General features: G+C 53.1%; 9 protein-coding genes across 9 annotated transcripts; 4 read left to right on the forward strand and 5 right to left on the reverse strand.

Annotated features, from left to right (window-relative positions):
• Window positions 1-554: 554 nt before the first annotated feature.
• Window positions 555-2335, reverse strand: B0T26DRAFT_143617 (SGS domain-containing protein). Its single transcript, XM_060433417.1, has 3 exons — window positions 2246-2335; window positions 1252-2146; window positions 555-1196 (listed from the first exon to the last, which is right to left on the reverse strand). Exons 2-3 carry the CDS (start codon window positions 2086-2088, stop codon window positions 588-590), a joined length of 1446 nt encoding a protein of 481 aa, XP_060300583.1. The 5' UTR covers window positions 2089-2146; window positions 2246-2335; the 3' UTR covers window positions 555-587.
• Window positions 2336-2491: 156 nt separating this feature from the next.
• Window positions 2492-5464, reverse strand: B0T26DRAFT_695541 (terpenoid cyclases/protein prenyltransferase alpha-alpha toroid). The gene is made up of 2 exons (XM_060441298.1): window positions 3196-5464; window positions 2492-3120 (listed from the first exon to the last, which is right to left on the reverse strand). The coding sequence occupies exons 1-2, from the start codon at window positions 5248-5250 to the stop codon at window positions 2830-2832; spliced, it is 2346 nt and encodes a 781-aa protein (XP_060300584.1). The 5' UTR covers window positions 5251-5464; the 3' UTR covers window positions 2492-2829.
• A 57-nt stretch (window positions 5465-5521) lies between these two features.
• B0T26DRAFT_695545 (Spo11/DNA topoisomerase VI subunit A) lies at window positions 5522-7637 on the forward strand. Its single transcript, XM_060441299.1, has 8 exons — window positions 5522-6142; window positions 6201-6267; window positions 6338-6446; window positions 6497-6592; window positions 6640-6720; window positions 6782-6853; window positions 6918-7239; window positions 7288-7637. The coding sequence occupies exons 1-8, from the start codon at window positions 5770-5772 to the stop codon at window positions 7554-7556; spliced, it is 1389 nt and encodes a 462-aa protein (XP_060300585.1). The 5' UTR covers window positions 5522-5769; the 3' UTR covers window positions 7557-7637.
• Window positions 7638-9305: 1668 nt separating this feature from the next.
• B0T26DRAFT_695550 (uncharacterized protein) lies at window positions 9306-9935 on the reverse strand. Its single transcript, XM_060441300.1, has 2 exons — window positions 9709-9935; window positions 9306-9414 (listed from the first exon to the last, which is right to left on the reverse strand). Exons 1-2 carry the CDS (start codon window positions 9920-9922, stop codon window positions 9311-9313), a joined length of 318 nt encoding a protein of 105 aa, XP_060300586.1. The 5' UTR covers window positions 9923-9935; the 3' UTR covers window positions 9306-9310.
• Window positions 9936-10814: 879 nt separating this feature from the next.
• Window positions 10815-11288, forward strand: B0T26DRAFT_695552 (uncharacterized protein). Its single transcript, XM_060441301.1, has one exon. The coding sequence runs from the start codon at window positions 10820-10822 to the stop codon at window positions 11192-11194; it is 375 nt and encodes a 124-aa protein (XP_060300587.1). The 5' UTR covers window positions 10815-10819; the 3' UTR covers window positions 11195-11288.
• A 3041-nt stretch (window positions 11289-14329) lies between these two features.
• B0T26DRAFT_695559 (uncharacterized protein) lies at window positions 14330-14972 on the reverse strand. The gene has a single exon (XM_060441302.1). The coding sequence runs from the start codon at window positions 14934-14936 to the stop codon at window positions 14604-14606; it is 333 nt and encodes a 110-aa protein (XP_060300588.1). The 5' UTR covers window positions 14937-14972; the 3' UTR covers window positions 14330-14603.
• A 3972-nt stretch (window positions 14973-18944) lies between these two features.
• B0T26DRAFT_638140 (ankyrin repeat-containing protein YAR1) lies at window positions 18945-19681 on the forward strand (the record flags this gene model as incomplete). The annotated part of the gene is made up of 2 exons (XM_060437001.1): window positions 18945-19143; window positions 19299-19681. The coding sequence occupies 2 exons, from the start codon at window positions 18945-18947 to the stop codon at window positions 19679-19681; spliced, it is 582 nt and encodes a 193-aa protein (XP_060300589.1).
• Window positions 19599-20904, reverse strand: B0T26DRAFT_143726 (S-adenosylmethionine-dependent methyltransferase-like protein). The gene is made up of 3 exons (XM_060433418.1): window positions 20526-20904; window positions 20107-20442; window positions 19599-20021 (listed from the first exon to the last, which is right to left on the reverse strand). Exons 1-3 carry the CDS (start codon window positions 20774-20776, stop codon window positions 19883-19885), a joined length of 726 nt encoding a protein of 241 aa, XP_060300590.1. The 5' UTR covers window positions 20777-20904; the 3' UTR covers window positions 19599-19882.
• Window positions 20905-24268: 3364 nt separating this feature from the next.
• Window positions 24269-27521, forward strand: B0T26DRAFT_143811 (uncharacterized protein). Its single transcript, XM_060433419.1, has 4 exons — window positions 24269-24761; window positions 24829-25368; window positions 25426-26972; window positions 27150-27521. Exons 1-4 carry the CDS (start codon window positions 24587-24589, stop codon window positions 27153-27155), a joined length of 2268 nt encoding a protein of 755 aa, XP_060300591.1. The 5' UTR covers window positions 24269-24586; the 3' UTR covers window positions 27156-27521.
• The last annotated feature ends 39 nt before the right edge of the window (window positions 27522-27560 follow it).

Here is a 27560-nt window from a genome sequence, read left to right on the forward strand (position 1 = left end):
ACGCAAGACAAACCACACAAGACGATTCTCGTCGCTCGATTCGTTGTTGACACAGTGTATTCCAAAGGGCGCGTGGTGGTGCGGGGTTCTCTTGCTACATGTAGTATCATGTGCAGGCCATCCACTTGTAATGCAAGCCACTCTATGCTCGGAGGAAATATTGGAGACGAGCGCCTTGGCCGCTAGGTACGAAGGTCGTGTGCATTGTCGATCCGAGCTAAGGTAGTACGCAGTTGCATACGCGATATATGCATCATGCTTCGGATCTCATCCTTTCGATAACCGGGTATGGAAGAAATAAAACAAGCACTCAGTCTTACCCGTCGTTTGTCTCTTCGCGCCAAGACCCTGGGGGAAGTTGGTCTGCGGCAATAACATTCGGCAACTTTCCTTATTTTAGAGATATCCAGTTGGGAGCTATGTACATAGCTACCTGTCCAATCTACTTCCCAGCACACGTTACCGGCGTACCCCAGAACCTGCTCCGGTCGAATGTCTCAAAACCCAGGCGGCATAAATAGAGCCGGCTAATGCACGTGTCATAACTCGTCTTCATAAACAACTCGTAGATTTCTCGAGTCCTGGGTTTAAGATTCCCACTTCTTCGCTTCAACACCGTCGGGAGGAACTGACTCCACCGTGCGGCTCTTGACGTCGTTCCAATCCGTGCTAAGTGCCGTGCCATTGCTCTCGATGAAGCTCTTCATCATGGCACGCTGCTGCTCTGGGCTCGAGCCTTTGTACAGTTGCTTGAAGAAATAATTGACGTCCTGCTTATCCTCGTCATCGCCATCCTCGCCCTCGCCGAGTTTATCCCAGTCCTTCGGCCCGAGTTTGCTGCTCGTTGGATATACTGGAGCACTCGCTTGTTCTGGGGGTGCAACCGACGCTGATGGCGCGACAATCTTCTCTAAACCGGTAGATACTGCATCTTTCGACGTTTCGTGTGTTCCAGAGGGTCCACTGGATCCGACTTCAGTGGTCTCGGGGCCCTGGGCACCAATCTTCTCCTCTCCCCATCCACTCCACTTGCCAGGTGTGGCTTTCTGGAGAACCAACTCAATCTTGCGGGGTGTCGCGGACCACCGCGAGCCAGAAGGGACAATTTCACCGCCGAAAACAAGCGTCGAGGTGGCTTCTCTGTCACCTGGCTTCACATAAGAAGCAAATTCGCGCGGAATCGGCGAGATCCGGGCCTGCCACAAGTCAGTCAGTATTAGACGCCGCGCGGATATCTCTAGATCTACCCACCGTGGTCTTGGTGAACTGGACTTGAATGTCCTCTTTATTCAGATCCTTTGCGAATAGAGAGATCGTGATATTTTGGTTGGTCTGGTAGAAGTCTGCACGGAGCTTCATCTTCTCGTCGGGGACCGAGCCGGGCGCAGGGTGTTCGGGCTTATTTGCAGCCTTCGAAGTTGGTAGGTCGTCGTCGCTATCAGACTCTACCGGCTGGGGCGCCTTCTTCTGTGTCTTGGGGGGAACCTTCGATACCAGAACCTTTCGCCCTGGGTGGTCTTCGGGAAGCTGTTTCAGTGCACCGAGGGCTTGGCTCCTGAAGGCATATGCACGGTTCCAATCTGCTTCGAATCCGGTCTTGGGTGTGGTCACCAGGGTGTTAACCTGCCCACCAATGCCTCCTCCGTTCTGGCCCGGCTGCCCTTCCTTGTCTGCAACTCCATCCGCATAAGTGACGGTGTAATGGCCTTCGCTGTCGACATTTTTATCGACGCCGTCGTCTTCGCCGGCACGCCGACCCTCCGCAAGCAGCATGCTCCATTTAGCGCAGCAGTCTGCGTCGGCGTAGCGACCGAGCTTGAAGTAGATGGCGGCACGACGGTATTGGGCCTCGATCATGAGCTTGCGCGAGTCGCCGGATCCGCGCTCTATTGCGGAGTGGTAGGCCGTCTCGGCGTCGTGAAGTGCATCATCCCAGTTCTTGAGCTGCTGCTGTGCCTGCGCGCGGGCAAGCAACCACTTTGGTGACTTTGAGTCTTTGAGCGCCTTATCGAGAAGAGTAATGGCTGCTGCATAGTCCTTTCTCTGGACGGCATCGATGCCTTTCTGGCCGAAGGTTGTGCTGGACATCGTGCGGGGTGCGCGAAACGGCCAGCTGAAGGGAGGCCTGGCTGGTAATCTGGTTCGTCTGCTGCATCAGCAATTGCTCGGAGTGTCCAGCAACTGTAAACTGGGACACAAATGAGATGGAATGCACAAGGGCATTTTCGCATAGATAATTATGTACCTAGCTGTGGTCCAAAAGTGAGAAGCTAGGTGGCAGCGATTGTGGGACTCCCGTGATGGGCGCGGCAAGCGCGGATTGATCTGTAATTCGGTTGGTCGGAAATTGGGAGTCGACGGGAGAACTCGAGATTGGAAATAGAAATTGTCTCTGGCGGTTAGGGTCAGGTATTTATATTGGCGACGGCGGCTGTTGATGCTCAGCGTGCGTGCCTGGGAGGTTCGTTGGGGCTGCCGTAGGTTCAAGGCCACCAACCAACGTCCCTAGGCAGAGAGCTGTAGTGGGGTTGATCGTGAGCTTCTATTCTGCCGGCTATGTGACGTGAAGGCGGCCCCGCCTTCCTCTCACCGCCTTCTATTTCAGGGTAAGCGCCCCTCACCAGGTCCCCATCCCATCCATCATTTGGGGGGTTTCCCCAGGTTTCTACGGATAGTGGGCTTCGGCCAATAATTCGCGATTTTGGTCCACGTCGCCGCAAGAACGACATCTCTCTTTCCAATATCAGCTATTATTATTATTTGAGTTTAGGCCTAGTATTAATGCTGTTCTAGTTCGTTTAGTTCTCCGTTTCAACAAAAGCCTGCAGATCACACCACCTTCTCGTCGGGGTACCTGTGAGCAAACATGCCCAATGCCTTCATGGTGAACGTGAACTTGTAGTTCGGATACGAAATCATGCAGCTCTTGTTGAACACGCCTTCAATCGCCTCCTGCAGCCACTCGCCATTGGGCTGTTGCCGCTCCATGATCAGCTTGACTCCCCTTTTGAGGGGCTCGACGTCGGGGTATTTGGCCTTCATGAGACCAATTAGTGCCCACGAAGTCATCACGACCTGGGAGCCAGAAGGGTGCTCGTGGTATTCGCTCGTCTCGCACGCCTATTGAAGAGTCAGCATCGCTCCAGACAAAACGACATAAATGGGGAACAATAACAAGGAAGGGAGAACACCAACCTTGTAATGCTCGGACCAGCCGCCGTCCTCTCTCTGTTTAGAAAGGAGGAAATCGCACCCCCTCTTGGAGTACTCGCTGGTCTCATATGTCTCTCCGATGCTGGCCAGGCTCTCAAGCGCAAACATGGTAGCATATGTGAAGCAGATGCCCCATGCCCCGTACCAGCCGCCATGAGGCTTCTGGGCGCTTTTGATCCACTTGACGGCCCGGTCAACAAAGAGTCGGATATCTTTGGATCTATAGTCTGGCCAGTGCTTCGAGAAAAGCGACAAGGCAGTAACAACCGCCGTGGTGCATTCCGGGTACTCATACTCAACCATAATGTTGCCGAACACCTCGGCCGCGTTCAGGACTTCCATCCAAGTACCTGCCCGTTGGGGTTCATACGACGAGCAGCCACCAGAGGGGTTCTGATATGTGAGAAGAGTATCAATGGCGTCAAATATCCGTTGGTCAGAGATCAACGTCTTGAAGCCCGGCGTCTTTTGGAGGATGATGACGGCCTTGAGGGCCTCGGACACACAGTCGCTGACGGCGTAGCCTTGGTCTTTGTTGCTAAACGCCCAGCCGCCCTTGCGCTGTTGGCGGTAGCACTTGGCCTGGTCCTTGACGTTTTCCCGCATCTGTTGCCTGTCAAGGAACTCGAGGGCTTTCATCAGCATGGGCCGCCAGCGCGGGTCCTGGGTGAGCCCGGCATCCTGCATGGTTTGGATGGCGAAAGCCGTGTCCCAGCACTGCACGCCGTTCGTGCCGTTGCAGAGGAGGCCCTCCTGCTGCACCCACAGAAACTCGTGGCTCCTCTCTCGGTGTCTACGCACCGAGTACGCATCAGGCCCATCTCGAGCGTAGCAGCAAACCAGGTTCATGGCGGCATTGACAGGAGCCAGATCTGCATAGTCGGTGTTGAGGTCCTCCATATTGATGAGCTCCGATGCCCACGCCTCGGCCTTCGCAGCCAAGGAATTTGTTCGGAGATATGGGTTCCAGACGTTTACCAGCAACCAATTGATCGTGTTCAAAACCATCGACTTGGGATGGTAATTATCCATGGGATGAATTGTGTTTCGGTTCGCAGCCCAGTTGATCGTGTCCCAGTCCTCGACGAAGAGTTCGTTCCGCAGGGAGCGAATCGTGTCCGTCTCTTCGGCCTGCCATTTCTTCGACCACAGATAGCTCATGCCTAGGAAAACCTGCCGCATGTGAATCCACCATCGCCATGGCGCGATGGGGACCCAGTCAGGCAGAAGCCACAGCTCAGGCGGCACTGGATTGACGATATCCCATTTTGCAACCCCCAACACCGACAACCAGAACTTTGCCCAATGGGGAGCGTGTGTTGCTCCGCCGAGCTTGTGGATTGTTGCGCGCGCCTTTACCATGTTAGGGTGGTCGGCGTCGACCCCGACCAAGCGCAGGGTGACGTAGTTCAGCACCGTGCCAAACACCGACGTCTCGCCCTCGATGTGCAAGCCCCAGCCTCCATCTTCGGGATGCGCGCGGGCGAAGAGGTAGTTCTTAATCTCGGTGGCATAGTACCAGGGGATCGGTGTCTTGGTCGCGTACCAGGAAATGACGGTGCCTGGAAGGAGGAACATGGGCCCGCCATAATCGCAGCCCCAGTGGCCAGAGGGGAGTTGGAGCTTCTCGAAGAAGGTAAGGCCGTTCCGGACCGCATCGAGGGGGTTTTGCGCTGTTGGCAGGTCGGGGAGATCCTGGAGGCAGGGGGTGGAAAGGTCAGCAAATGGAGGACAGCTATACGGTTGGCGGCTCGCACTCGAAGCGCGTACTAGAGGAAGACCAAGAAAATATTTATCGGCATGCGTCTGCGGCCATTCTTTCGCGGCTTCGTCATCCTCCAAATATTGCCATGTGTGCCGGCTCTCGTCGTCGTGAAGCCGCCATCGCGAATAGTCGGTTTTGTCCTCGATCCGAGCCTTTTTGGCACTGTGCCCAAAGCTGTCGCTGGTGATGTTGCTGAGTCGTTTCTTGGTGGAACCCTTCTCGACCGGAGGCACGACAACCATCCGCACTGGAGTTCCCTTTTTGCGCGCCATCTCGACGTAAATTTTGTTCACTTTGCGACCGAAAACCGAGGACGGAGCAGGGAAAGCACAAAAAGGGCCCGCTTACGAGGGAGAATGGAGATGGGCCATCACGCGAAGGAATGCAATTCGCCAACTGGCTCCTAAATCTTTCAGGGAGGGGATCCGCCGGGCTTTTGCAGGACCCCGCTGGCTGGCAACGACTTTCAGGGGCCGCGAAGCCGCCAAGAGTTAAGGCCAATTTAGGTTGTCCAATTTGATGAGCGACCTGTCCAGCCGCAGTGTGGCTTACATGTGACAACGACAGACAACGGCATCGGCTCCTCGATCCGAGAAGGCAAGAGCAACCAATCACATAATGGTACAAGCGAAGACTCTAAATAATGCCACTTGTGTCAAAATTCCAAGATCCGTAAATCCTTTATTCTTTTTCCTTGCCAGAATTATTTAAGCATCTTACCATAATTTATACCCTCTAGTACGTTTGTCAATATTATTAGTCTCAAGTCTTAATACGAATCGATTGATAAGATGCCTTTGCCGTCTTCAAAGCGGCGGCAAAGACCTATTTCTGGTCCTAAATCTCAAGTCCAGGGCTCTGCTCGCACACGTGTCCTCCGAAGGCGACAGCCACTGCCCCATTCCCCGCACATTCCTGCTCCCTCGAGCCTTGTGTCAATTCCACCTCAAGGCTCACATGATGGAGCTCTTTCGCAGATCGAGTCCTTGCTGGAATCAATTCTCGATGCCGTCATTAACGGAGCCGATCTTGTCATTCCTTACCAAACCGCCCGGTCTAGCCCTGGAGTGTCGCCAGCAGCTTCCGGTGCAGGGGGAGCTCGGCAAATGACAACTGAAGTAGTCAAATTTCCTGGGCGGAACATTCAAGAGGTCAAAAGATTCGGTATGTTTCCGATAAAGTCTTTCTGTCTTGTCTTCGTGCTGTTCCTAACGTTGTCAAGATGCTCTTCTCCGCATCCTTGAACTGTCACACGAGGCCCTCCTCACAGGAAACCTCATTACAAAGAGGTAGTTTCTATCAAAAACTTCCCCCAATACTAACATCATGAGACGCAAACTGGATTAATTGACAAATTAGAAACATATACTACCAGAATACAGAGTTATTCAGGTCCCAGAGCGCTGTTAATGACATGGTGGACAACCTTGCTTTCACGCTTGGGGTCGGACGTGGAGATCTGAACATTGTGAGACGCGGCCACTCCTAAATGTTTTACACTCACTTACCCCCTTCAAGGTCGCTGCGGCTAGGGGGCTAATTGCTGGTCCAATCGATGTGATGATGCGCAACGGTGCTACCGTTCATTACGGCCATGGTCTCTCAGGTGGCAATGTATGGGCCTCACTCCCATGACCTCAAATACGCTCTAACTTTCTCAGGGAAACTTGATTCCGCCAATCAACTCTGTCGATAAGGTTGATTTCCACAACACGCGGTGGCTGTTGGTTATCGAGAAGGAGGTCTGCAAGCCAGGAAACCCAATTATATGTGACTCTGCTAACATGATAGTGCCGTTCCCAGGCTACTTTCCGGACTCTCGCCAATTCTGGATATTCTTCTACTTCAAGGGCAGGCCATGGGATTCTTGTCACTGTAAGTTTTATCCTGACTATGCAGACTTTGACTGCAGGGCTGACAATGTTGATGTCTTTGATAGGCGAAGGGGTTCCCTGATCTAGTTACTCGCCGCTTTCTTAGCACCCTACACTCGGTTCGGCCCCAACTAAACGTCTTCGCACTTGTTGACTTTGACCCTCATGGTGTCTCCATTTTGCGAACATTCCAATACGGGAGCCAGCGCCTGGATCACGAAGAAAATGTCACTCTTCCGCACCTGAAATGGCTTGGAATCCGGAGTCTAGACATAATGTCGCGAAGTTCGATCATCATGTCACACAGTCTTCAAGATCCGCAGAGCGGTGACAGTCAGACAAGCCAAGAATTTTCGAGCCAGGGCTCTCTCGCTTACCCATTGGGTAGTAGGTTCTATAGGTCTCCCTCATGTTTCTTTAGCTGACATAATTCAGGTTCCGACGATGAACGGCCTGCTAAGAGACCAAAGTATAACTATCCGAGAGACTCCAACGAGTCAGTTGCACCACTCACACGGGACGACCGAAAGAAGGCTGTCAGCGTAATGAAGCAAATATGTGGTGAGAGAGGCTTTGACTCTGCCGGCTTAGAACAGATGCAGGAGCTTCAGAGAATGTTGATGCTCAATGTCAAGGCCGAGATACAAACGGTGGACAACTTTGGCGACATCGCTGATTGGCTTGATGAGAGACTATCTGTTTAATTTCTTCACGGCTAGCAAATGTATCATATCTAGTTACTATTGTGGGTTGCAAAGGTGGTGAATTCATGGTGTTCAGTACAAGCCCTTTGTTGGTGGCCCTGAATCTCGCGCCTCCTGTGTCCGAGTCTCCTGCCTTTATTACTCGTCACCCTACTTGGGGTTTAACTTTGCGAGGACTCCCCACGGCAACGGGCTCGTATATCTACATCGAGGCCTCATATACGTATGTTCATTTATTTGTCTTGTATACACAAAACGTGACACCAACCGTGACGCCAACGCCAATCCCCTAAAGAACAAGCCCAAGGCCTCCGGCTGACCTAGATCTCTCCAGGCCGCTTCCAGCCATAATCCTTCCACGACGCCAAAATTGCAGTGTTGCCTTGCTGTAGGCCGGCATGCAATCGGACCCTGTTTCTAAAAGTAAGAACGCTGCCAAAGAGATGGACCAATTACTCACACCACGTGCCGAAGAAAACAAAACCGTTGGCCCTCTGCATCTGCAGGTAGCCAATCGCTGGCCTGAGCAGTTCCATTCCAGAGGGCTGAAGTGTGTAACAGAAAGAGCCTTCCCACCTACGGTGTACACCTCCCCAGCGCGTCCAATCACCCATCCCAAGCTCATTGCACACGTCCAACCGATCTACCTTCTCCTTTGGCGGGACAGGTGGTTCTCGCTCTGGTACCATGCTTTAGATTGCGCTCAGCGTGGCCGGAGCAGCGCTAGTTTCCCGGTTGGTGGTCCCGCGTGGGCTGGCCTTTGGGTACTGGTGGCAACCTCCGAGTTCTAAAGTTACCTCGGCCTTGCCTGTGTTGAATCTCGTTCTTTCCTCATTCTTCCCACGTAGGAGGGGCTGCATTTTCGGCGCTGGGGAGTCTCCAAATTGCCAAAGGTGTGTCCTTTGCCATCCCTCGGAGTTCCATTGCTCGGCTTTGCCATCGACCGCAAATATTCATTCGAGCATCAGCTCCCTCCCTGTGTGGGAGTGCATACCTACAGTTGTCTCGTTCATCCAGCTTATCTTCTCTCTCGGTCAATCGAACCCGCAGCGTCAATCGAACCCGCAGCTTTCATTCCTAGCTCGCAATCCTAGCTCTGGGACACCACCTCGTTCAGCCATCATCGTTTGCCTCCTTCCAACCGATTTGGTAGAATTCAGCAACTTTTGATGGTGGCAGTGGTCAGCACGCTGCTCGACCACCAGACCTGGCATGTCAAAAGCCTATCCAGATCGGCAGGACCTGACGTCGATCAACGTGTCTTCTCGTCCAGTCTATGGTGCGTAATCGCAAGGCCCATCGTTCCCCCGGCTTCATTTCCCAAGATCCTCCTGATAACACATTATTCACTCCAGGTATCGTTCGAAATCCAGCTTCTGCGACCCTCATACTCATACTTCCGGCGCCAAAACAATTGATCGACGGGCTGGCCACATTCACCGAATGATCACGGCAAAACAGACCCGACAACCCGCACCCATTCCATTCAACTCCCCCAACTCCATCATTGCATCGCGTATTCTCGATTGCAGTCTCCCGAGACCCTACCTGGCTAATCTCTAGCCTGCGGCAGTCCTCCAACCTCCATTTTCTCCAGCTTCACAGATCGGTCTCGCCTCACAAACCACAACCGTCCATTGGTCTTCTTGGCGACACGGTCAAGTCTCGATGCCATGCTTCTGATGTTGAATGGTTTTGAACATCCAATAGCCAGATACAACATCCAGACTCCCCAACACCACCAGGAGTCGTGGTCACCACGAACGCAGTTCGGCCCAGGCCGTGGTCACCACGAACACAGTTCGGCCCAGGCCGTGGTCACCCATATTCTCCGTCACCTCAGCCCTTGGTCTCTTCGGTACGTGCCTGATCTATCTGTGTGTTAGTTTGTGTGAGTGTGTGTGAGTGTGTGTGTATCTGTGCTTTGTTGTTGTGTCGACACGGCGTCAATTGGTTACAAGTTCTCTAACCCTTTATCCCAATTGTCTTTTCCCAATCCTCGGAGTTCTACTTCAATAGGTGCGTACTGCGTTTAAAGCTTCCGTCTGCACGCCAGGTAAGTCTCCATCTGAAGAAAAAAAAACATATTGGCTTCGGCTCTCTCTCTGGTTGGGGGTCACCCGAAGCCGAAAACAAGCTTACGTTCAATCAGAAAACCTTCTACCCTGGCTCGCCTCCGGTAGCCCAGACACTTTTCTCACGAACCTGACATCCGCCAAATCGACGTGCCAGCCGCACCCTTCGGGTGAGAACATGCCACTGTCGAGCATACTGGCGACGAACACGCACACGATGCGACACACCTCTGGCAGCCAGTCGTTTAGCGCTGCTGGATTGGTAGTTAGAACAAGAAGACAGATCGCCATAGCCAGTTCAGTAAATAGGTACCTTAGTTTAGCAAATCTCAAGTAGTTTGCCTTCCCCCAAGATGATGTTATTGCCCAACTATTTAGATTGCCAGTAGCCCGTTACCGACGCCACAAGACTTGGGCTGCTGTTCCCAACCCTATATATTATACTTCGTCTGCTTCAATAAGACCTGCCTACTTCAATAAGACTTGCCTTAAGGAGGGACTTCCACAGTTAGATTTATTAAAAAAGTGAAATGGCTCATACCCATCACCACGTACACATTGAAGGTTAACACAGGCATTTGTCTCGGTACAGCAACAAGTCAAAACAATTGAACGGCACTACTCCGACAGAGTCATACTGGCCGGCTCATGAAGCTTACCACCGCCATTCAAGATCAAAGTTTTCGCCTAGGACACATATTCCCGACTCTAACTATTACCTCTCGCTTGCCTCCACATCTCATTCATACTTTGTGACACGCAAATCCTTCGGCCGCACGCCTTGTTAGCTAGCTTTTCCACGATTATTTTATACAAGAACTTCGACATCGCCTCTCGAAAACATCTTGACGTTCTCTCTTTGCTTGAGGTACTCTGCACACCAACCATGTATAGTAACTTGAAACAGACACGCTCTGTTGGCGGAGCGGCGAACGAGCCAAGGCCCAACCATGATGGGGAATAATATACTGCCGTCGGGACGGCAAACCAGCCCCGGCAGAATCACAATGGCCACAGTTACGATGGAATAATGCACCTATTGATCGAGTCGGACTACCACAAAGAACTGAAAGCCAGTAGGTGCCCTCCCCACGGCCGGGGTGATTCCTCATAACCACCCAAACTGCGAAGACTGACACACAATAACCCAGGCTATGCCGTCTTCCCAACGAAGTCTTGATTCGGTTGATGCAGCTATCCGACAAGGCCACAGTCGAGTGTCTCCGGCGCTGCAGCCGGACTTTCCCCCGCTTGTTCTCCGCCACTTGCACGAGCACCTCAGCGCTCGAGTTTTCGGTATGCCACATGAACAGGTTCCCATGGCCGGTATCCACAACACCCCTATCCGCCGAAGAGAGCTCAAGACTGCCCCTACTGCTCGCTAGAGACTCATTCTGCGACGACTGCCTCATGGCTAGGCAGGCATCCAACTGGCAGGCCCGCGTTACAGCCCTGGCGAAAACCTACTTGCACTGCTCCGCCTGCAACGCTGACCACCTAGCCTGTCTCTTCTCTAGTCCGGATCGGCGAAAGAAGCTATCTAAGCGAGTATGCATTGGCTAACAAGGCCATATACGCCTCTGCAAGCATGTGACGGTGCCTTGGTCCATGGTGGTCTCCGAGGCGGCGGCTTCGTGATTGGTTTCACGGACAGAATTCCAACAGAGATCACATGGACAAACACAAGTCATGCTGCCCGTTCAGCCCTACCGCCAGCTGTGGCTTCAGGAACGCCGGTAAATACGGCAAGTTCGTGGTGAGGCTCGCCTGGTCTGGGCATATGCCTCTGACGATGGGCCGAGATGGGTATTTCGAAGCTCAGCATCTCGAGAATGGATTGCAAAAACTGTACCGGGAGCAGGGGCACTTCATCTGTCTGCAGATCAGACCAGGGCCCGTTGCCGGCGCTAGACTTTGTGATCCCACACGCTGCGACTGTGTCAATTATGCGGGGCGAACGGAAACTGGATGGCCACGCCCGCCAGCTGAGTGCAAAGAAAGGGCAACTTGCCGTGTTAACCGGGAACTTGGCCTTGGGCGTGGTAGTGTGGTTAAGCATCTAGACGTGGCGACCCAACAAAGAAATCGCCCCACAACGAAATCTCTGCCCCTGTCATCTAATTTCCCGCCCTTCAACTTCAACACAACACAACTTCATCAATTCAGGCTCGAATAGCTTCAAAATACATCATGTCGAACCGTCGAGAGCAGCTAATTCAATCTGCAATACTTGCAGTTGAACAGGGCGCATCGCAGAAGCAGGCCGCGCATGACTTCGGGATCCCTCCTTCTACCCTCTGCAAACGCATCCACGGGGCAGAAAATCGAGCACAAAGTAAACAAGCCGAAAGAAACCTCTCCAATGCGCAGGAAAGCTTCCTAGCCGACTGGTGCCTCAATGAGGAGGCTGCAGGCAGGGCTCCTAGCCGTCGTCAGGTGCAGAGATTCGCTCAAGCTATACTCAATGAGGCCGGCACGAAAAAGACCATTGGGGAGCGATATGTGGACCGCTTCCTACGCCGCAACCCGGCGGTAAAGATGCAGAATTCAACCTTGTTGGAATCCTCTCGAGTCTGCGGATCTACTCGTGAAGCTTATGAAGCTTTCTTCAAGCGCCTGGCCTTCCAAATCAAGGATAAAAAGGTCATCCCGGCCAACATCGCTAACATGGATGAGCACGGCATGCAGGAGCTCGAGACCCGGGCCGGAAAGGTCATAGGAAGCTCCCTGACGAACCGAACCTACGTGAAAAGCTCTGATGCAACAACCTGGGTTTCAGTTATCGAATGCGGCACTGCTGAGGGCGTTCGTTTGAAGCCCGTGATCATATTTACCGGGGCCAGTCTTCAAGGACAACACTTTCCTGATAACTTCAACCTGACGAAGGAATTCCGGGAATGGAAGTACGATTACTCAATTACAGGCTGGAGCAACGCCAGTATTGCGCTGAAATGGCTCAAAGAGGTCTACCTGATCCAAACAAAGCCCCAAAGGCCGGGCGAATGGCGTATACTGATCCTTGACGAACATTCGAGCCATATGAACGAAAAATTCATGTTAGCGGCCTTCCAAAATAAGGTCCAGTTCGTCTATTTACCTTCTCATACATTGCACAAGTCTCAGCCTCTCGATCGCTCGGTCTTTTCACCTTTAAAGACCTATTTTAGGGAAAATACCAAGGCCCTCGCGAGCTTCACATCGTCAGCTCCTGTCAACAAGGTTCGGTTCCTTTACTGCTACAGAGATGCCTCGGGTAAAGGCATGAGTGCCCGTAACATCATGTCGGGCTTCAGTAAAACCGGGATTTGGCCCTTCAACCCGGCTTGTTTACTTGATGACCCTGAGGCGGTCAAGGACAATGAGGCACTCCCGGCCCGGCCTTCAACACCGCCGCCGACGGCCCCGAACGACGATGACAGGCTCTTCAAAACACCGCACGGCAGTCAGGACATCAAGAAGTACCAGGACAGTATTCGGAATGCCCTCAGTCCGGCTCAGCGGCGTGTGCGGGCCTTGTTTACTAAGGTCGGGAGGTCCCTGGATCTGAAGAATACAGAGATCGCGTCTTTGAAGGCACAAATTACGCATCTCACAACCGAATTAGAGGCTTCAAAGCCTCGCACGCGTAAGAGGGTATATGAAGATGGAAATGAGCGATTTGCACGTATAGAGGACATCGCCAAGGCACAAAAAGCTAGTCAAATACCCCCAAAGCGGAAAAAAACGGCTCGGGCAGAAAGCCAGCCACATGCAGTCGAAGAAGCCCGGGAAATAATCGCCCGTGGGCTCGAACAATATAGACAGGCCGAAGAAGAGGATTGAGTATTTTTTTGCTAGTTATTTTGTGTAGAAATGGATAATTTGCGCCCGTGGAGTGGGTGTGGGCATGGCGTGGGCCAATTTCGTTGTGGGGCGATTTCTTTGTTGGGTCGCCACGTCTACGTAAGCAAGTGGTGGGTGGCGAGAGGATCAATGGCCAGTGCTACGATGAATTCTCACCAGGAAGACCCTTTCAGAGGTGCTATGATCTACAGGGCGCGGATATCATTGGGTGCGAAAAGGGCAACGACTGCACCGTGGTTAGCTACCACTCACGCGTGGTGGTTGCGTTGGGTGAGAGCAACCAGCACCTGCGTGATATGAACGCGAACTGGTACCACGCACTTGATCCAGACTCTTATGGTCTGAATAAGGATATCGGAGGCTTCGGGGTGTATTGGTGTAAGGACCAGGGTTGTAGGAACTACTACCGCCTTACCAGGTCAAGGCTTAGGGGGTGTTGAAACCTTCAGAGCACATTCGCACTTAGGCCTCCCATGCAGGAAAACAGAAAGAAAGTGGAGGCATCGAGTAAGGAAAGTTATGATGCTTCATGTTTCTTGGGGCATAAAAATGATAGACCTTCAGGACTGAACAAAATGGAACATGTGGCAAAGAGACATGGAGTTGAAAACATTGAGCTTGAAGGCTTGACCATCTTGGTCAAGCGTTGTGTGTGGTGTTGGATTCAGCACCTCAACTTTCTTCATTGATCTCCCTCCTTGTTCTTTTTGGTCCTGCCAGAGGGCCTCTATTATAGTTGTAAATGGTGGCAATGGTGGTGGCAAAAGTAGCCACACCAGCTGAACTGGCCACTTCATTTCAGCTCCCCTGAGCCTCTTTTCACCTCGGATGACCACACCAGAGCTCAGCTGGGATGAGCTCTATTCCACATGCAACCCTTGTCCATCTGACAATAGCCAATCCAACATGTGGCTTGTTCGCATCGTATCAGAGAACTTGAAGGAGATCACTTACCGAACGCGTTGGGGTGGCCAAAGCCGCATGACATAAGAATAATTCCCAACACCAAGAGCAAACAATAAAGAAAGAAATAAAGGAAAGGAAGACCAGAATTATTGGATAAGAAACAATAATTTCCTAAGACTAACAGCAAACAATAAGAAAGAAGTAAAGGAAAGGAAGGCCACAATCACTGGATGAAGAATAATAATTTCCCAAGACCAAGACCAAACAACAAAGAAAGAAGGAAAAGAAAGAAAGAAAGGCTACTATCATCGTTCCGGTGTCGACGGCTGTCCAGCCGAATGATGGCTTTGGAGGCCGCGTCAGCGATCATGACCAAAATGGTGACAATCCCTACCACCGCCAACAGCATCTTGGCCCAATGAGGGAAGCTAGCTTCCCGCATCGCTACAGCCTGCTCTCGCGTTGCGGCCGCCTGCTCCATGATGGCGTCCGAGATGGACTGGCCTGCTCTCTCGATATATGGCCCGAGTACCTCCAGGCGCGCGCGCACGGCCATTGGTCGCCGTCGGTCGGGTCGCCAGGGACATTCTCAGGCCAATGGGGTGCAATGTCTCGAGTCTCTGCCTGTTCTGGGATTGTCAGTGTGTTAGTGTGTGCGTGAGTGTGTGTGTATGTGTTTTGTGTTGTGTTGTGAATGTGTCGTGGGCTTGGTCAAGGAGAAGGTTGAGCATGGCAGCAAGGCAGCTGGGAATTTCATGTTCCTGGCTCTCCAGCGCCAGACGCTCCTTCCGGTCAGTCCGACCTAGTGGAACGGATAGAGCCTGGATGCAGTGGCCGCTTCATTAGACGATGGCCTCCGGAGAGCGAGGTAGAATAAGAGCAACCTGGGTCGACCCGACTAGCTCTCCAATGAACCATGTCTCCAATCCAAGACGCTGCCAACTCATAATCACACTCTCAAGTCACTCGCTAGAATATAGAGCTTAGATTATAATATAAGTATAAAACTAGCCTTTCACTACCTTTCTTATATCGATAGCTCTATCATATCTTTAAGTGAACTAATTGCTTTTTAAAGATGCATATAATTATATTACCCAGCTTATTTAAACTATAATAAAATATTTTAATTAGTATTTGTGGATTCACCAGGGTACCGGTACTGGAATCAACAGGGCGCAACTGTACGCCGAAAGCTGGTGGTTCAAGTGATGGATTGTAGATGTGTGTTCTTCTCTCTAGCTTTCTGGCAGTGCTAGAAAGCTCCTTCTTATACTACTATTGTGGTGGCGAAGTGGGTGGCGAAGTCTCTATCTAGAACCTTCGAGGCCCTTCTGCTTGACACATTCCAACAGTATTATCAACTTGGTTATTACGTAAAAGATATAATACTATATATACTATTTCGAAGATTGGAAAAGTCTTGCAGCTCCGCACGAATCTCCGAGGCCCGATACCAATCACCAGTACTGCATTTGAGTTCAGTGAAGCAGCTTGGAATCACCTCGGGCTCGTCTAGAAACCTCATCCACATCCCTGGATACTTGTCTCTGGCCGCGTGCTAGAGCGGTTCAAGTCCTAGCGGTGTGTGCGGCGGAGAAGCTTGGCTCCGAGGTTCCCGTTATGAACATCTAGGAAGATGGCGTTTGGAGATACTCGTTGTCATGAAGCCGCGAGCGAATATCGAGGCCGAGAACTTGTGTCTCAGGTTCCGGGGATGGCGGCGTGGGAGGTGGCGTTGAGATACTAAATCCTCCTTGTCAGCGAGTAGCTCCTCGTCGTTGGTGGGCTCATTGCCGTTGGCCACCTTGCCATCGTCGGTAGAACCGTCATTATCGGTAGACCCATTGTCATCGGCCACCTCATAATGACCAGTAGGCTTATTGTCATGAACTAACTGACTTATTGTCATGATAATCTAACTGACTTATTGTCACGATGAGCTAACTAAAAGCAAGGTTTGCCTTTGTACGGGTCCGGTTCGCCCCACTCTCTATGGAATGCCTGCCTCAGACGCTTCGTCTTCATGTACCAGGTGTATTACCGGTGACCATAACTAGCGTCCTGTTTCCCTTCCGATCTAGCCGCGATCGTCTTGTGGGGCTTTCAGATTTAGATTCCGACCAAGTTGCCGTAATCGTACTCGTAGTGGTGGAAATGCTAGCGGGGATAGTGTGAATCCGAATCCGAACAGCAGTTTCCGTTGACCCCATGCCGAACTCCTGCCGTTTCTGTCGTCACAGTACATCGTCGTGTACTGGTTTTCTAGGGTGAACTGCTCTGCTGGTCCCTCCTGAGGTGCTTTATATACGCTCGCTCCAAACGTACGATGCATATATGCCTTTTCTTAGAGGAACTGTGCGATTGATCTCTGCTTCTACTCTTCCTCTTCTTCGGAACTCTCTTCATCGCTCTCATAAGTCTCCGGTGTGCCCTCGTGCTCCACGAGAAAAATGCGAAGTCCTCCTCTTTATCTCCTATTCTCTCGTACGCTTGTATATGTTGCTTGCGAGATCTATCCCTCTCTGCCTGGGAGTGGTTGGACGACTGATATCCCTCCTTATAAATAAAATACTTCTTACTCGTACGGTTTCGATTGAATCTCGGTCGGACGCCGTATGAAGGGTTTTACTAAGGGTATGGACTTCTTGGGACTTGAGATTTGTTGTTAATACGATTGGAGTAGTATCTCCGGTCGACGAGGTTCTGGCCGTACGGCTGCTCGATGAGGAATTGTTGAGATGTCTTCCGGTCTTTCGGTCTTCCGGTCTTCCGCGACTTTGATTACGGCACGGAGATTGTCGAATAGTGCCTCGCACGTTGTTCTCTGTCCAGTTATTGCTGGCTCGAGTTCTATCACTCCCTCGCCCGCTCGTGTCACAGTAGCATGGAGGGCGATCTCTCCCTGGTATCCCTCTCCCAGTCCACGTTGTACGAGCTGGAGTTTATCGAGCATATTCTCGAGCACTTCCTTTGCCGGTGTCTCTGGGTCTTCCCGACGCAGTTGTGCGAAGCTGGTTGTCGTCTAGTCGGAATAGTATTCTGCGTGATTGATGTTCGCGCTAAAATGGGTATCTAGAAGATACTAGATCTCGTCCCACCTCTTATCCGGCCTAATGTAATTTAAGTAGAAAGCTTCCATAAGATCTAAAAGTATCTCTGGGAAGACTACACGATACATGTCCTCCGTAATTTCGTACCTGCCAGAGATATTAACGAAATGTTTGAATTTGTCGTGGAGAATATCGTACGGCCGTCCCGTATAGTTTCGCGAGGGCTTCCATGCCTTGACGAATACCGATACCTTCCTGGGATGGGCGACTACCGGGTTTATAGGGTGCCGTAGCGGGATATTCTGATATTAGACGTGCGGTGCTAGAAAGACCTACCTAAATCGGGTATGGTGCAGGGCAGGGCCTGCACAGGCCACTGTAATTTTACCACCTTTTCCACGAGGTCAACACAGGACCCCGACCTGCAGGCGCAGACCTTTTTTTCTACACACATCATTAACACACACACTACGAATACCCTCATTCTTGACTGTTTTGCATGCTATTTGGCTTCTGAGATGCGGCGTTTCTAAAGGAGTTCTCTAGTTCTGGTACGTCTGTGGGAATGGCGCGGCTGACGGATACCGTAGAACTGGAGGTTGTTGATGCTAAAGGGGTGATTGACGTACACCCGGTCCGTCTTCTCTCACGCGATAGCCAGATCCTCCTCCTCCTCCCTCACGCGAGGCTGCTGGAATATCGCGAGGATCGCGAGGAAGTACTGGGAGCTTAGAGTCTAAAGACTCTGGTAGGACTTCTTCCAAGAGATTGGGGAACTTGGCTAAGATTATATTACCTAGGGCTAGAATTCCCTTATCTTCGAGGATCTGTAGGAATCGCTTCTTGAACGTGCGATTAACCAAGTCGAAGTGTGCCGGAGTCCAGGTGTGGACTTGAGATGTGCTCCTGCTGCCCCCAATGAAAATGGATTATGAAGTACATGATTTGCAATACGATATGGGTGGCAAGATGTTCCAAGTGAGGGCAAGATGGATGATTTATCTTGGAGAGAGGATATTCAAGTAAAGGCTTGTATTTTTTCTACAGTCTGTTTTCACTGCAAGACAAATCCATTAGACATTGTTAGGCGATTTTTACGCATGCCGCTATTACTCGGGGCGTAAGACAAACTGCGTTCACCAGGGAAAGATATACGTCATAGTAGCCATCAAAAATACCACTTTCTGAAAGTAACCAGAAATTCAATCGTCAAGTCTGAATAGCGAGTGAGATAGGTCGGTGAATTGTATGGGGGGGACAAGTTTCACTCGCCCCTGAGAAAAGGGGCAGCACAGTGCGGGGATGTGTCGCACTGTTTGGGCACCACACCCACCGAAACCTTCCAAAAATTTTCAGAGGGGCAAGAAGCAGGCGCCTGAGACCTCGAGTTTGGAAGCCATCCATCAAAAATCGCAAACTGGGTGAATCCTTGGCAGCTACACGATACCATATCCGCTCCTTCCTCACACCACCACATCAGGGGAATAATACAAACCCCCAAATTTCACAAAATGGCGCCACCACAACTCAGCGAAGACGAGACTGACGACCTGCTATACTCGGCGCGCACCGGTGACACAGACGAGCTGAGCACGCTGCTGGCCACGTTGGCCGCGCGCGAGAAGGTGTCGCCCGCCGAGGTCCTGGCCAGCGCCAAGGACGAAGGCAAGTCGACGTGCCTGCATATGGCGACAGGGAACGGGCACATCGGTAAGCGGACCTTTTATGCTCTCTCAGTTAAATATTCTCTGGCATGGCGCAAAGTCGTGCAGCAGAAGATGAATGCACCATGGAACGTGACGCGGGATAACTCCAGCCACTCAGATTCAGCTCACTAACGGGACTCCAACGCACCCCCCAAAAAGAAGTCGTCAGCACCATCCTCTCGCACTTCGCAGACCGCCCAAAGGAGGAGCGGCAGGCGTTCCTGGACGCGCCCAACGAGTACGCCAACACGGGGCTGCACTGGGCGGCGCTGGGGGGCCACCTGGCGGCGGTCAAGCTGCTGGTCGAGGCCGGGGCGTCACCGGCGCTCGCCAACGACAAGAACTACGTGCCGCTGGACCTGGCCAGCTTCGGCGACAAGCTCGACGTCGTCGACTACTTCCTCGCGCAGGCCGGTATGCTCGAGACGGAGAACGGCGACGAGGCGCTCGACGTGGCGGTGGCTGATGTCCATCTCGAGGAGGGCGAGACGGAGGGCGAGGGTGATGAGAAGGAGGGTTCTAGCTCGAGTGCGAAGCAATGATTTGTCACTTTGTGAATGTAGAGCGAGAATAAATGCTGCCATCTAGGGATCAGAGGTGGTTTTTGGATGGCCTTTGAACCACAGTCTCTCATCTATCAATCACATGGGAGAGCAAGGGGGGATCCAGGAGAGATCTCATATCAGACGCCTTCTCTCTTTCACATTATTCGATTGCAGGTGAAAAGCATGCCGAGGAGGAGATCAGGTTTCAGGCCTCAGCGCATACATCCTCACCGGCAGTAAACTGCCCGCGCCCCCGCGCGGGAAGCCCTTTTGCAGCTCGACGCGCAAAAGTTTCAAGCCTGCCTGCTTGAAGATGTTGCGGAAGCTCCCGTCCTCCCTGCGCGGTTCGTGTTAGTGAATCCATCCGCCAACAAAACGTCACAAACCCCTCAGCAACAGCGACTAAACAAATGCGAACTGACCTCGTAACGCTACTATCGACCTCGTCAAACTCGTCGGCGCCGTACGTGCTGATGTTCTCCTTGACGACGAGCAGGCCGGCGTCGGGCTCGAGGGCGGTCGCGCACCGCCGCAGGAACAGCACCAGCTGCTCGTCCGTCAGGTGGCCGACGCACCACTGGATCCAGATCAGGTCGTACTGCGTGCCGGCGGCCGGCTGCCACGCCTCGAGGCCCATTTTGAAGATGCTGCGCACGCCGGGCGCGCCCTCGAGCCGAGCTGTGAACTTGGCCACGGGCTCGACCACGTCGACGTGCTCTGAGATGTCGACCAGCAGACCCTGCGTGATCCTGCCGATGCTGTTGTTGGTGTGGCCGCCGGCCGGCCGTGTTGGTTAATAAACGAGGGATGGTGGGCAGGGACTTGAGAAAAGAGAGCTCACCCGGCGCCTCCCTCGAGCGTGCTGGCTACCTTGCGCAGGCCGGCTTTCTGGCCAATGCCCAGCTTGGCGAGAAAGTTGCGCGAGCCCTGCAGGTCGATCTTGGAGATGTGCGCAAATCCGCCGAGCATGCCGTTGTTGTCGGCGTCGATGCTCTCCCAGTATTTGATGCCATCGTCTCGGTTGATGAGTGAGTCAGCCGCAGCGGCGGTTGCGGAACTCGCACTGGCGGGCGCGGGATCCTGCTCTGCCATGGATATTTTGTTTAGTTTTGCTTTGCTTTGTTGCCTGGCGTAGCGCTAGTGCAATTTGTTTGTGTGGGGGTTTTAAGGTTGAAGTTATTGCTTGCAGTTGCAGTGGGTTGCCAGTCGGCAGGTGTGGGAATGGAAAGCAACAGCACACCGTGCCGCTAACAAATGGCAGCGGGTGAAACTTGCATCTCACTTTGCGCGACGCGCTAGACCTAATACGGCTAGTCTAAACTGTCACTGGCCTGTGGCGTCTTATCTTATCTAATCAGATCGCAATGAATTCGAACAAAAGCGTTCGTCGAAACTTTGTAATACGTACCTTCCAAGTTCTGGAGGGCTCCGGCTCGCCACTTCCCTTCAGCAGGCCGTAACCACGCATCTCGTTCCCCGATACTAGTTAATACGAGTGCTGTCACCGCACAGTCAACTAGATGAGGCAAGGCTGCATTATGGTCGCTGTATTCGTAGAATCTAAACCTAAGGAAAGGAAAAGGGAAAGAAGATTCCAAGTCCTGTGCGGGGAGGCCGTAACCACGCATCTCGTTCCCTGCTGTTGGTGGGGCTTAATTAATAGCTGTGAAATTTGGCCTCTTGACTATTACCCTCACTAACAGATGAGCGTACGTCCGCGAAGCTTACCGCAATTATCATGAGGAAGCCAATGGCCTCGAAATTTCTGACGATACCCCGCCAGCCAAGAGGGTGGCGCAACTCCAAATGACCCAAGGTGACGCTGCATGCGTGCTTCTCAATCTCTTTTTGTCGTTGGCTTCGCTCACCCATCTCCGTTCTCTGCGCATCGCATCCGTGTGCGAAGAACTGCAAAAGCACTCATGCGGTCCATCTACTCACACACTTTTAGTGCATATGAGAGCCGAGCCAAGCCCATGGCTCTATTAAATTGGTATCCAACCGCAATTTGGGAAATGAATGAGAGATGGATTTGTTAGCTGCCAGTGAGTCACTGGCAATGCGGTCCGCTCTTCAGAACAGCTGTCGATCAATCAAAGTATTCACCCTCATGTACTCTCTCTGCTCTCGGGTCGCCTATCTCGGATTGCAACTTATCTAGCCTCGCTTAAAAACAGTGCCGTTGACGAACAGTGCCGTTGACGAACAGTACCGTTGACGAACAGTGCGGCTGATGACGATGACCACACCGAAGCGATGCCAAGTCCGGCCGCCGAAGTCAGTTGAACAAGCTGACCGAAGTTGGCAAGGAAATTAGATGTGTGGTGGCCCGGATAGAAGATTGGGCTTGACTTCTCCAAGCCAAGAAGACGAGGAGTACCATGTCCCGCGGGAAAAGGTCGCCAATTTGAGCCAAAGCATCTTGCTCGATGAGTCCACAGCTACAGTCAGGGAGATGGCTGCAGAGCAATTGTGCGGTGCACGGCTATTTGTGCGCGTGGCCAATACTGGCTATCTTCCCCAAGGGGCTCGACTGTTCGCCATCCACGTCAACACTTTGCTGCCCCAGAACTTGCAACAAGCCGGCCCCTACCAACCTTGCCATGGCCAAGTGGAAGCTGAGACGGCAGAAGCCGTGATAGAGACTGCCCAAAAAGTCTGGGCACGCTCAGTCAGCCAAGCCGCGGCCCACGGCGTTATATCCGGTTCCGCGACGGTGCATACTGCCATCTCTCACTATCTTCACCTGCAGTGTGAATCTTGACAGAGCACCCTTTTCGGCAATGGGTTGCGCAGTTGGCTGCCGGAGGAATAGGTCTGAGGGCTTCACTTCCAGAAAGAGTAGTGGCTGGCCAATCTGCTGCTGAAAGAAGTTGAAAATGAGACATCAAAGCTCACAACAAGCCATGCACCTCCGGTTTGAGGTATGCTGACAAGAGCTATGAAAACGCATTCGGAACCGACCATCAACGGTCCAGGCCTCATGCCAGTTCCCGAATCACCAAACCGGCCGTGTGCTGCCGCTCTCGAGCTGAACAGATCGTCTGGCACAATCTTTAAAATGGCCCTGAGGTTCAGCTAAACATGGTATTCTTGGGTCGCCCGGAAGCATCATGGAAAAGTGATGTGCTGAAGTTTGCGGACCGCTCCGTGAGCCAATGTGGCCTTCTTTGCACTTGAGCTGTGATTGGCTAGTGCAAAGGGGCCTCCTATTCGCCTTTGCGGTGATGCTGCACAAGGCTGCATTAGCCCTGAACGCGCCCTCCCACTCGCCGGCCAATCACGGCCGTCTCGTCCCCAAACCTCTGCATTCAGCTATCCTCCCACAAACGCCCCAGCCGAAAAAAACTTCCCCGCAGCCTAGTCATTTCAATAACCAATATCGGCTCAAGGCAGACTCGACTCTGGATATGGGGAAGGAGGGAGCTGGACGCCTTCGTCGTCGCTCGTGCAACCGTGCCCCTGAAACAGCCTGAAAGGGGGTTTGGCAAGCTGTTTCCATTGTCTCTGCCTCCCAATGGCTCATGCCATGATGTGGCTTTTTCGGGTTTCACCGCATCATCACACCACGGCGCTGTGAGCTTGCCAACAGCTTCAAGTCGAAAGCAATCTCAAGGCTCGAGGTCCTTGTATTTGTTCGGGAGCAAAGAGACTGCTTTCGACAAGTTTTGGTCGATGCCAACTTCAAAGTTGGCCTCCAGTCACACCAGCCCACCCTCTCCTGAGCCCTCTCACACCGCGTGCTCGCTGTCAATATCGAAATCAAACCAAACGTGTCCCTCGGGCTCTGAATTCGATAAATCCCACTTAGGAATGGCTTCAACACTGTCCATCCCAACTTGGGCTCACTGCTCGCTCGGTTACGATCACTACACCCAACCAACTCGGCGATGATGCGCCCGTCGCCGCCACTCGGTCGGCTCTAGATTACCACGCCCGAGGCCTCTGAGTCACAGCTTCGCTTATTGACATCTCCTCACAAACTCTTGACCGATATATGATGTTTATGGCCAGTTGGCGTTCGATAGTTTTGATGATCGCTGATTCCGGTCGCTCTCACCTTCGCTTTCCGAGCCTCCGAGTCTCTGCGAAATGAGTCCATTGCATCATCACCTGCAACCATTGCAGGATCTCCTGGTTCTAGATAGCCCTATCTCTAAGAAGGTGAGAAATTTCAGCTTCACACCCTCCCGCCACCGTTTCTCGTTTCGTCCTCCGTCTTCCTAGGTTTCTTAGTTCCGAATGACCATTGGACAGGTTGCAAGAGCTCCACACAGACAGGTTTTCGGGACGGATGTTGGCTGTGAGAGTGTGACATCGAGTCCCCTTCCGCAAATATATCGGATCGCTAGTGCGAATGACGAATACTGTGCGGGTAAGCCCGGCCCCCTTTCCCGTTCGGATCCTGTACCTGTGGCGGCGATCCACAAGGTCGAGAAAACTGCGCGGGGGTCTTCTCAACTTGTCGAGAAAAGTTGTTTTGGGGATTATTGATCGCCAACAACAGCTTATCATATTGGGCATTTCGGTGAAAAGCAAGGCACGTGTATGAACGTCGAGATTTATAAATACTGGGCTCCTCCCACCCCGTTGAGTCATATCCATCGCCATCACTGACACCAGCTGCCAACACACAAACCATCACACCCTCTTCCTCGGCCTTATAGCACACCAGCTTACAAAATTTTGCCACCGCCAATCAGGTTTTGGCCTCTGTTCCTCTTCATTTCTCCCTTTCCCCATCGTTACCGAAATACGCCGCTTCAAACAGCTCCAAGACCTGTTTGATAACTGCCTCCCAAGACTTCCCCCACTCAGACTCAATCTGCCGCATTCCTCGCTCCCGTATGATCGTTCAAGAAATTCCACTTTTCATTGATTTTCACGACCACGTCAGCATTCATGTCTCTCTCCAAGTATGCTGGTATTGCTGGGACCTGGACCATGAACCTGGGTCTCAATGCTCCCGGTGCCGAGAGCAGCTTTTCTACTGAGGCTACTCACGAGTCTCTCTTTGACCCCGACTACCGTGCCCTTGTCGACCCGAACGACTACAAGGATGGTGGCAAGTATCGATGTGGGTATCCCATATCTTGCTTTGCAAATATGACTTTGGCACTCTAACGCATGGCGCAATGTTATAGCTATTGTCAAGTTGCAGATGCGCTTTGAGGGACAGGAGCCGGGCGACAAAGCCTACGCGATGGGCACCGGCTGGTTGATCAGTCCCGACACTCTTGTCACGGCCGGCCACAACGTCTATGACTGGTCTGGCTACGGCCGCGGACTCGGCCGCGCCGTTCACGTCAAATGCTATATCGGCTACCACGGAAAGAAGAACATCGACTCGCCCATTGTTCAGCAGCGCCTAGCTAAGAGCATTGTCACCACGGCCGAGTGGCTCACCAGCAGGGAGAACCGCCACCGCGACGTCGCCATCATCCAGCTCGACCGCCCCTTCACCGGAGACCTCCGCCTCTTCACCTACAAGCCGACTCCCAAGCAGGCCGACGAGATGATTGGTGTCGTCGGATACCCGGCTGACAAAGTGCTTGCCGACGAGGACGGCCCCGAGGAGAGGGGGGCGCAGATGTACGAAGAGTTTGGTGGCGTGGCCTACAGCCTGGAGAAGAACAAGCAAAACCCGCTCGGCATGTTGAAGTACCGCATCTCGACCTATGGCGGTAAGTATTTCAGTGTCCCTTCAATGTATCCTACCAAGCTGACGTGGAACATCCAAGGCCAATCCGGAGCCCCGGTCCTTTGCAGGGGCTCCAAGCTCGTTGCCATCGGCACCCATGTCTACGGCGGCGGCGACAAGAACCAAGCAGGCGCCATCGGCACCTACGGGAACGACTACGATGCGCTGCTCAAGGTTCTGACCCGACAGCTCCCCACCGCTGGCGAGTACCAGGGCATCAAGCTCGTGAAGCACGAGGGTGCAGCGAGCAATGCCCCGGCCCCTCGGCCTCAGACCGCGAACGGGGTTGTCCCTCAGCCTTCGGCTGGCTTCGGTTCGGGTTTCGAGAAGACGGGTCTGAACCAGAATCCTTTCATCCAGACCAGCTCCAGTCAGAACGGCTTCAACAACAGCGGCTTCAACCCGGTCGAGTCCAGTCCGGTCGCCTCGGACCACAGCTTTGAACAAGGCGACTTTGTACCATTTGTTTCTACTGAACATGACGAGGATGCCGAGATCTTTCTAGAGGTTTTCCGAGCCGTCGGACGTCTCGTGAGCGGCTCACTTTCCACAATCTCGCCCCTTCTCGGCCCCATCGGCGGCCCGATTTCGGCCGTTGCGGGCGCCACTCTCAACACCATCGCCAATGCGGCAGAGTCTGCGTTCGACTCGTCCATGTCGCGCCCGTCCAGCCTCGGGTCTGGCTCTTCCAACACCGGCGTCACCGAGCGCGCGATTCTGGCCGAGGCATCGCTGCAAGCAGTCTTCAAGATGCCGTCTGACGACCCCATCACGCACAGGGTTCTCAACGATATGAAAGTCTCGTACATGGCCCTCGCCCCCAACATCCAGGACCTGATTCCCAAGATCGCTCCGGCCCTCATCGCATCGGCCAAGAAAATCACCTCGGATGGCAGGTATATCGACAAGAACAACAGACGGCGCAGGACCCTTCCCGCTCAGTCTCTGCAGGGTGTCAGCAACGCAGAGGTCAGCTTTAGCGGCAACGACTTCCTCAACGGCCTGCTGGCACCCACGAAGCCGCTCGAAGGCGAGGCCGAGCTCTTTGGCCTCCTGGGCCCCATCATCAACACGGGCTTTAACCTCGCCAAGCCGCTGCTCCGCGAAGGCGCTGAGCACGGCCTGAGCTTCGTGGGGGGCCTACTGAGCGCGGCGGACCCCGTGGGCGAGAGCAGCTTCGCCGAAGAGCAGATCAGGGCCACCGAGCTGGTCAGCAAGCGCGCCTTCATGGGCGAGGCGGCGCTGCAGGCGCTGTCCAAGCTCAGCATGCGCGAGCTCGACCAGCTGCAGCTGGTGCCGGCTGACCGGTACAACGAGTCGTCGGCGGACGAGGAGAACGTCTTCGACTTTGTCAAGACGGCCGCCCAGACCATCGGCGGCCTCGTGCGAGAGACGGTGCCCACGGTGCTCAAGGCAATCACGCCCATTTTTGTGGATGCCGTGTTCAGCAAGAAGGCGGTCAGCGGCCCGGCCGAGCGCTTCCTGGCCGTGACACCGCCGCCGAGGAACCTGAAGAAGAGGGCGTCGACGTCCATCCTCGACGAGCTGACCCGGCGCCACGCGGCCAGCCCCCCCGGAATCGCCAAGGTGAGCGCTCTCGGACCCCCTGCCGTGATCCACCGGCTGTCTGCCTTCCGGAGCCCCGGCCTGGAACAGCTGCGCGAGCGTGCCCGCGCCATAGGGCCGGACCCGAACGAGGACAAGCTCATCTTTGCCGACGTTTAACCACCCAGACCCACGTGTCGCTGACATCTTGTGCCGTAGTATTGAATCGTCTGAGGCATGGACAAGATGCGCATGACTTGACAGACCATTTCTCGAGACCGGCACGCGCACCGGGATCGCCGCACTGTCCTCTGGTGGTTCCGGTCCGGTCTCGATCCCGCTCGCACTTTTCCTTTGTTGCTTTCTCTCCGTGCCCTGATTCTTGTACATTTGAAGGCCTTTGTTGTGGTGTTTCTTGGTCTCCACACTCTTTGCCCTGCTATTACCACTTTTCTTCAATTATCGTCCGACTACCTACTTTGATTACTGACGCACAGTCTTTATCTTTAATACGCCAGCCCGGCTAGTCTTATTACCTATCTTGTACATATTTTTTGTATATAATTAGCTACACACACAACACACAAAAAAAAGAGAAAAAAAGAAAAGAGTGAGCGATTTGAGTACAAG

This window comes from Lasiosphaeria miniovina (assembly GCF_030549165.1).
Source record: "Lasiosphaeria miniovina strain SMH2392-1A chromosome Unknown B0T26scaffold_2, whole genome shotgun sequence".
Taxonomy (NCBI): domain Eukaryota; kingdom Fungi; phylum Ascomycota; class Sordariomycetes; order Sordariales; family Lasiosphaeriaceae; genus Lasiosphaeria; species Lasiosphaeria miniovina.

What these genes read in the sequence shown, in the direction of transcription:
- B0T26DRAFT_143726 (XM_060433418.1), bottom strand. Translation starts at nt 20,776, where the DNA reads ATGGCAGAGCAGGATCCCGCGCCCGCCAGTGCGAGTTCCGCAACCGCC. An exon ending in ACGCTCGAGGGAGGCGCCGG is followed by an intron (nt 20,443 to 20,525) that starts GTGAGCTCTCTT and finishes CACCAACAACAG; the next exon opens with CATCGGCAGGATCACGCAGG. An exon ending in GTCGATAGTAGCGTTACGAG is followed by an intron (nt 20,022 to 20,106) that starts GTCAGTTCGCAT and finishes CGAACCGCGCAG; the next exon opens with GGAGGACGGGAGCTTCCGCA.
- B0T26DRAFT_143617 (XM_060433417.1), bottom strand. Translation starts at nt 2,088, where the DNA reads ATGTCCAGCACAACCTTCGGCCAGAAAGGCATCGATGCCGTCCAGAGA. An exon ending in TCCAGTTCACCAAGACCACG is followed by an intron (nt 1,197 to 1,251) that starts GTGGGTAGATCT and finishes GACTTGTGGCAG; the next exon opens with GCCCGGATCTCGCCGATTCC.
- B0T26DRAFT_695559 (XM_060441302.1), bottom strand. Translation starts at nt 14,936, where the DNA reads ATGGCCGTGCGCGCGCGCCTGGAGGTACTCGGGCCATATATCGAGAGA.
- B0T26DRAFT_695552 (XM_060441301.1), top strand. Translation starts at nt 10,820, where the DNA reads ATGCAGCTATCCGACAAGGCCACAGTCGAGTGTCTCCGGCGCTGCAGC.
- B0T26DRAFT_143811 (XM_060433419.1), top strand. Translation starts at nt 24,587, where the DNA reads ATGTCTCTCTCCAAGTATGCTGGTATTGCTGGGACCTGGACCATGAAC. An exon ending in GGATGGTGGCAAGTATCGAT is followed by an intron (nt 24,762 to 24,828) that starts GTGGGTATCCCA and finishes GCAATGTTATAG; the next exon opens with CTATTGTCAAGTTGCAGATG. An exon ending in CCGCATCTCGACCTATGGCG is followed by an intron (nt 25,369 to 25,425) that starts GTAAGTATTTCA and finishes GGAACATCCAAG; the next exon opens with GCCAATCCGGAGCCCCGGTC.
- B0T26DRAFT_695541 (XM_060441298.1), bottom strand. Translation starts at nt 5,250, where the DNA reads ATGGCGCGCAAAAAGGGAACTCCAGTGCGGATGGTTGTCGTGCCTCCG. An exon ending in GCTGGTCCGAGCATTACAAG is followed by an intron (nt 3,121 to 3,195) that starts GTTGGTGTTCTC and finishes ACTCTTCAATAG; the next exon opens with GCGTGCGAGACGAGCGAATA.
- B0T26DRAFT_695545 (XM_060441299.1), top strand. Translation starts at nt 5,770, where the DNA reads ATGCCTTTGCCGTCTTCAAAGCGGCGGCAAAGACCTATTTCTGGTCCT. An exon ending in GACGTGGAGATCTGAACATT is followed by an intron (nt 6,447 to 6,496) that starts GTGAGACGCGGC and finishes ACCCCCTTCAAG; the next exon opens with GTCGCTGCGGCTAGGGGGCT. An exon ending in TGTTGGTTATCGAGAAGGAG is followed by an intron (nt 6,721 to 6,781) that starts GTCTGCAAGCCA and finishes TGCCGTTCCCAG; the next exon opens with GCTACTTTCCGGACTCTCGC.
- B0T26DRAFT_695550 (XM_060441300.1), bottom strand. Translation starts at nt 9,922, where the DNA reads ATGGCGATCTGTCTTCTTGTTCTAACTACCAATCCAGCAGCGCTAAAC. An exon ending in GAGCCAGGGTAGAAGGTTTT is followed by an intron (nt 9,415 to 9,708) that starts CTGATTGAACGT and finishes TCAGGCACGTAC; the next exon opens with CGAAGAGACCAAGGGCTGAG.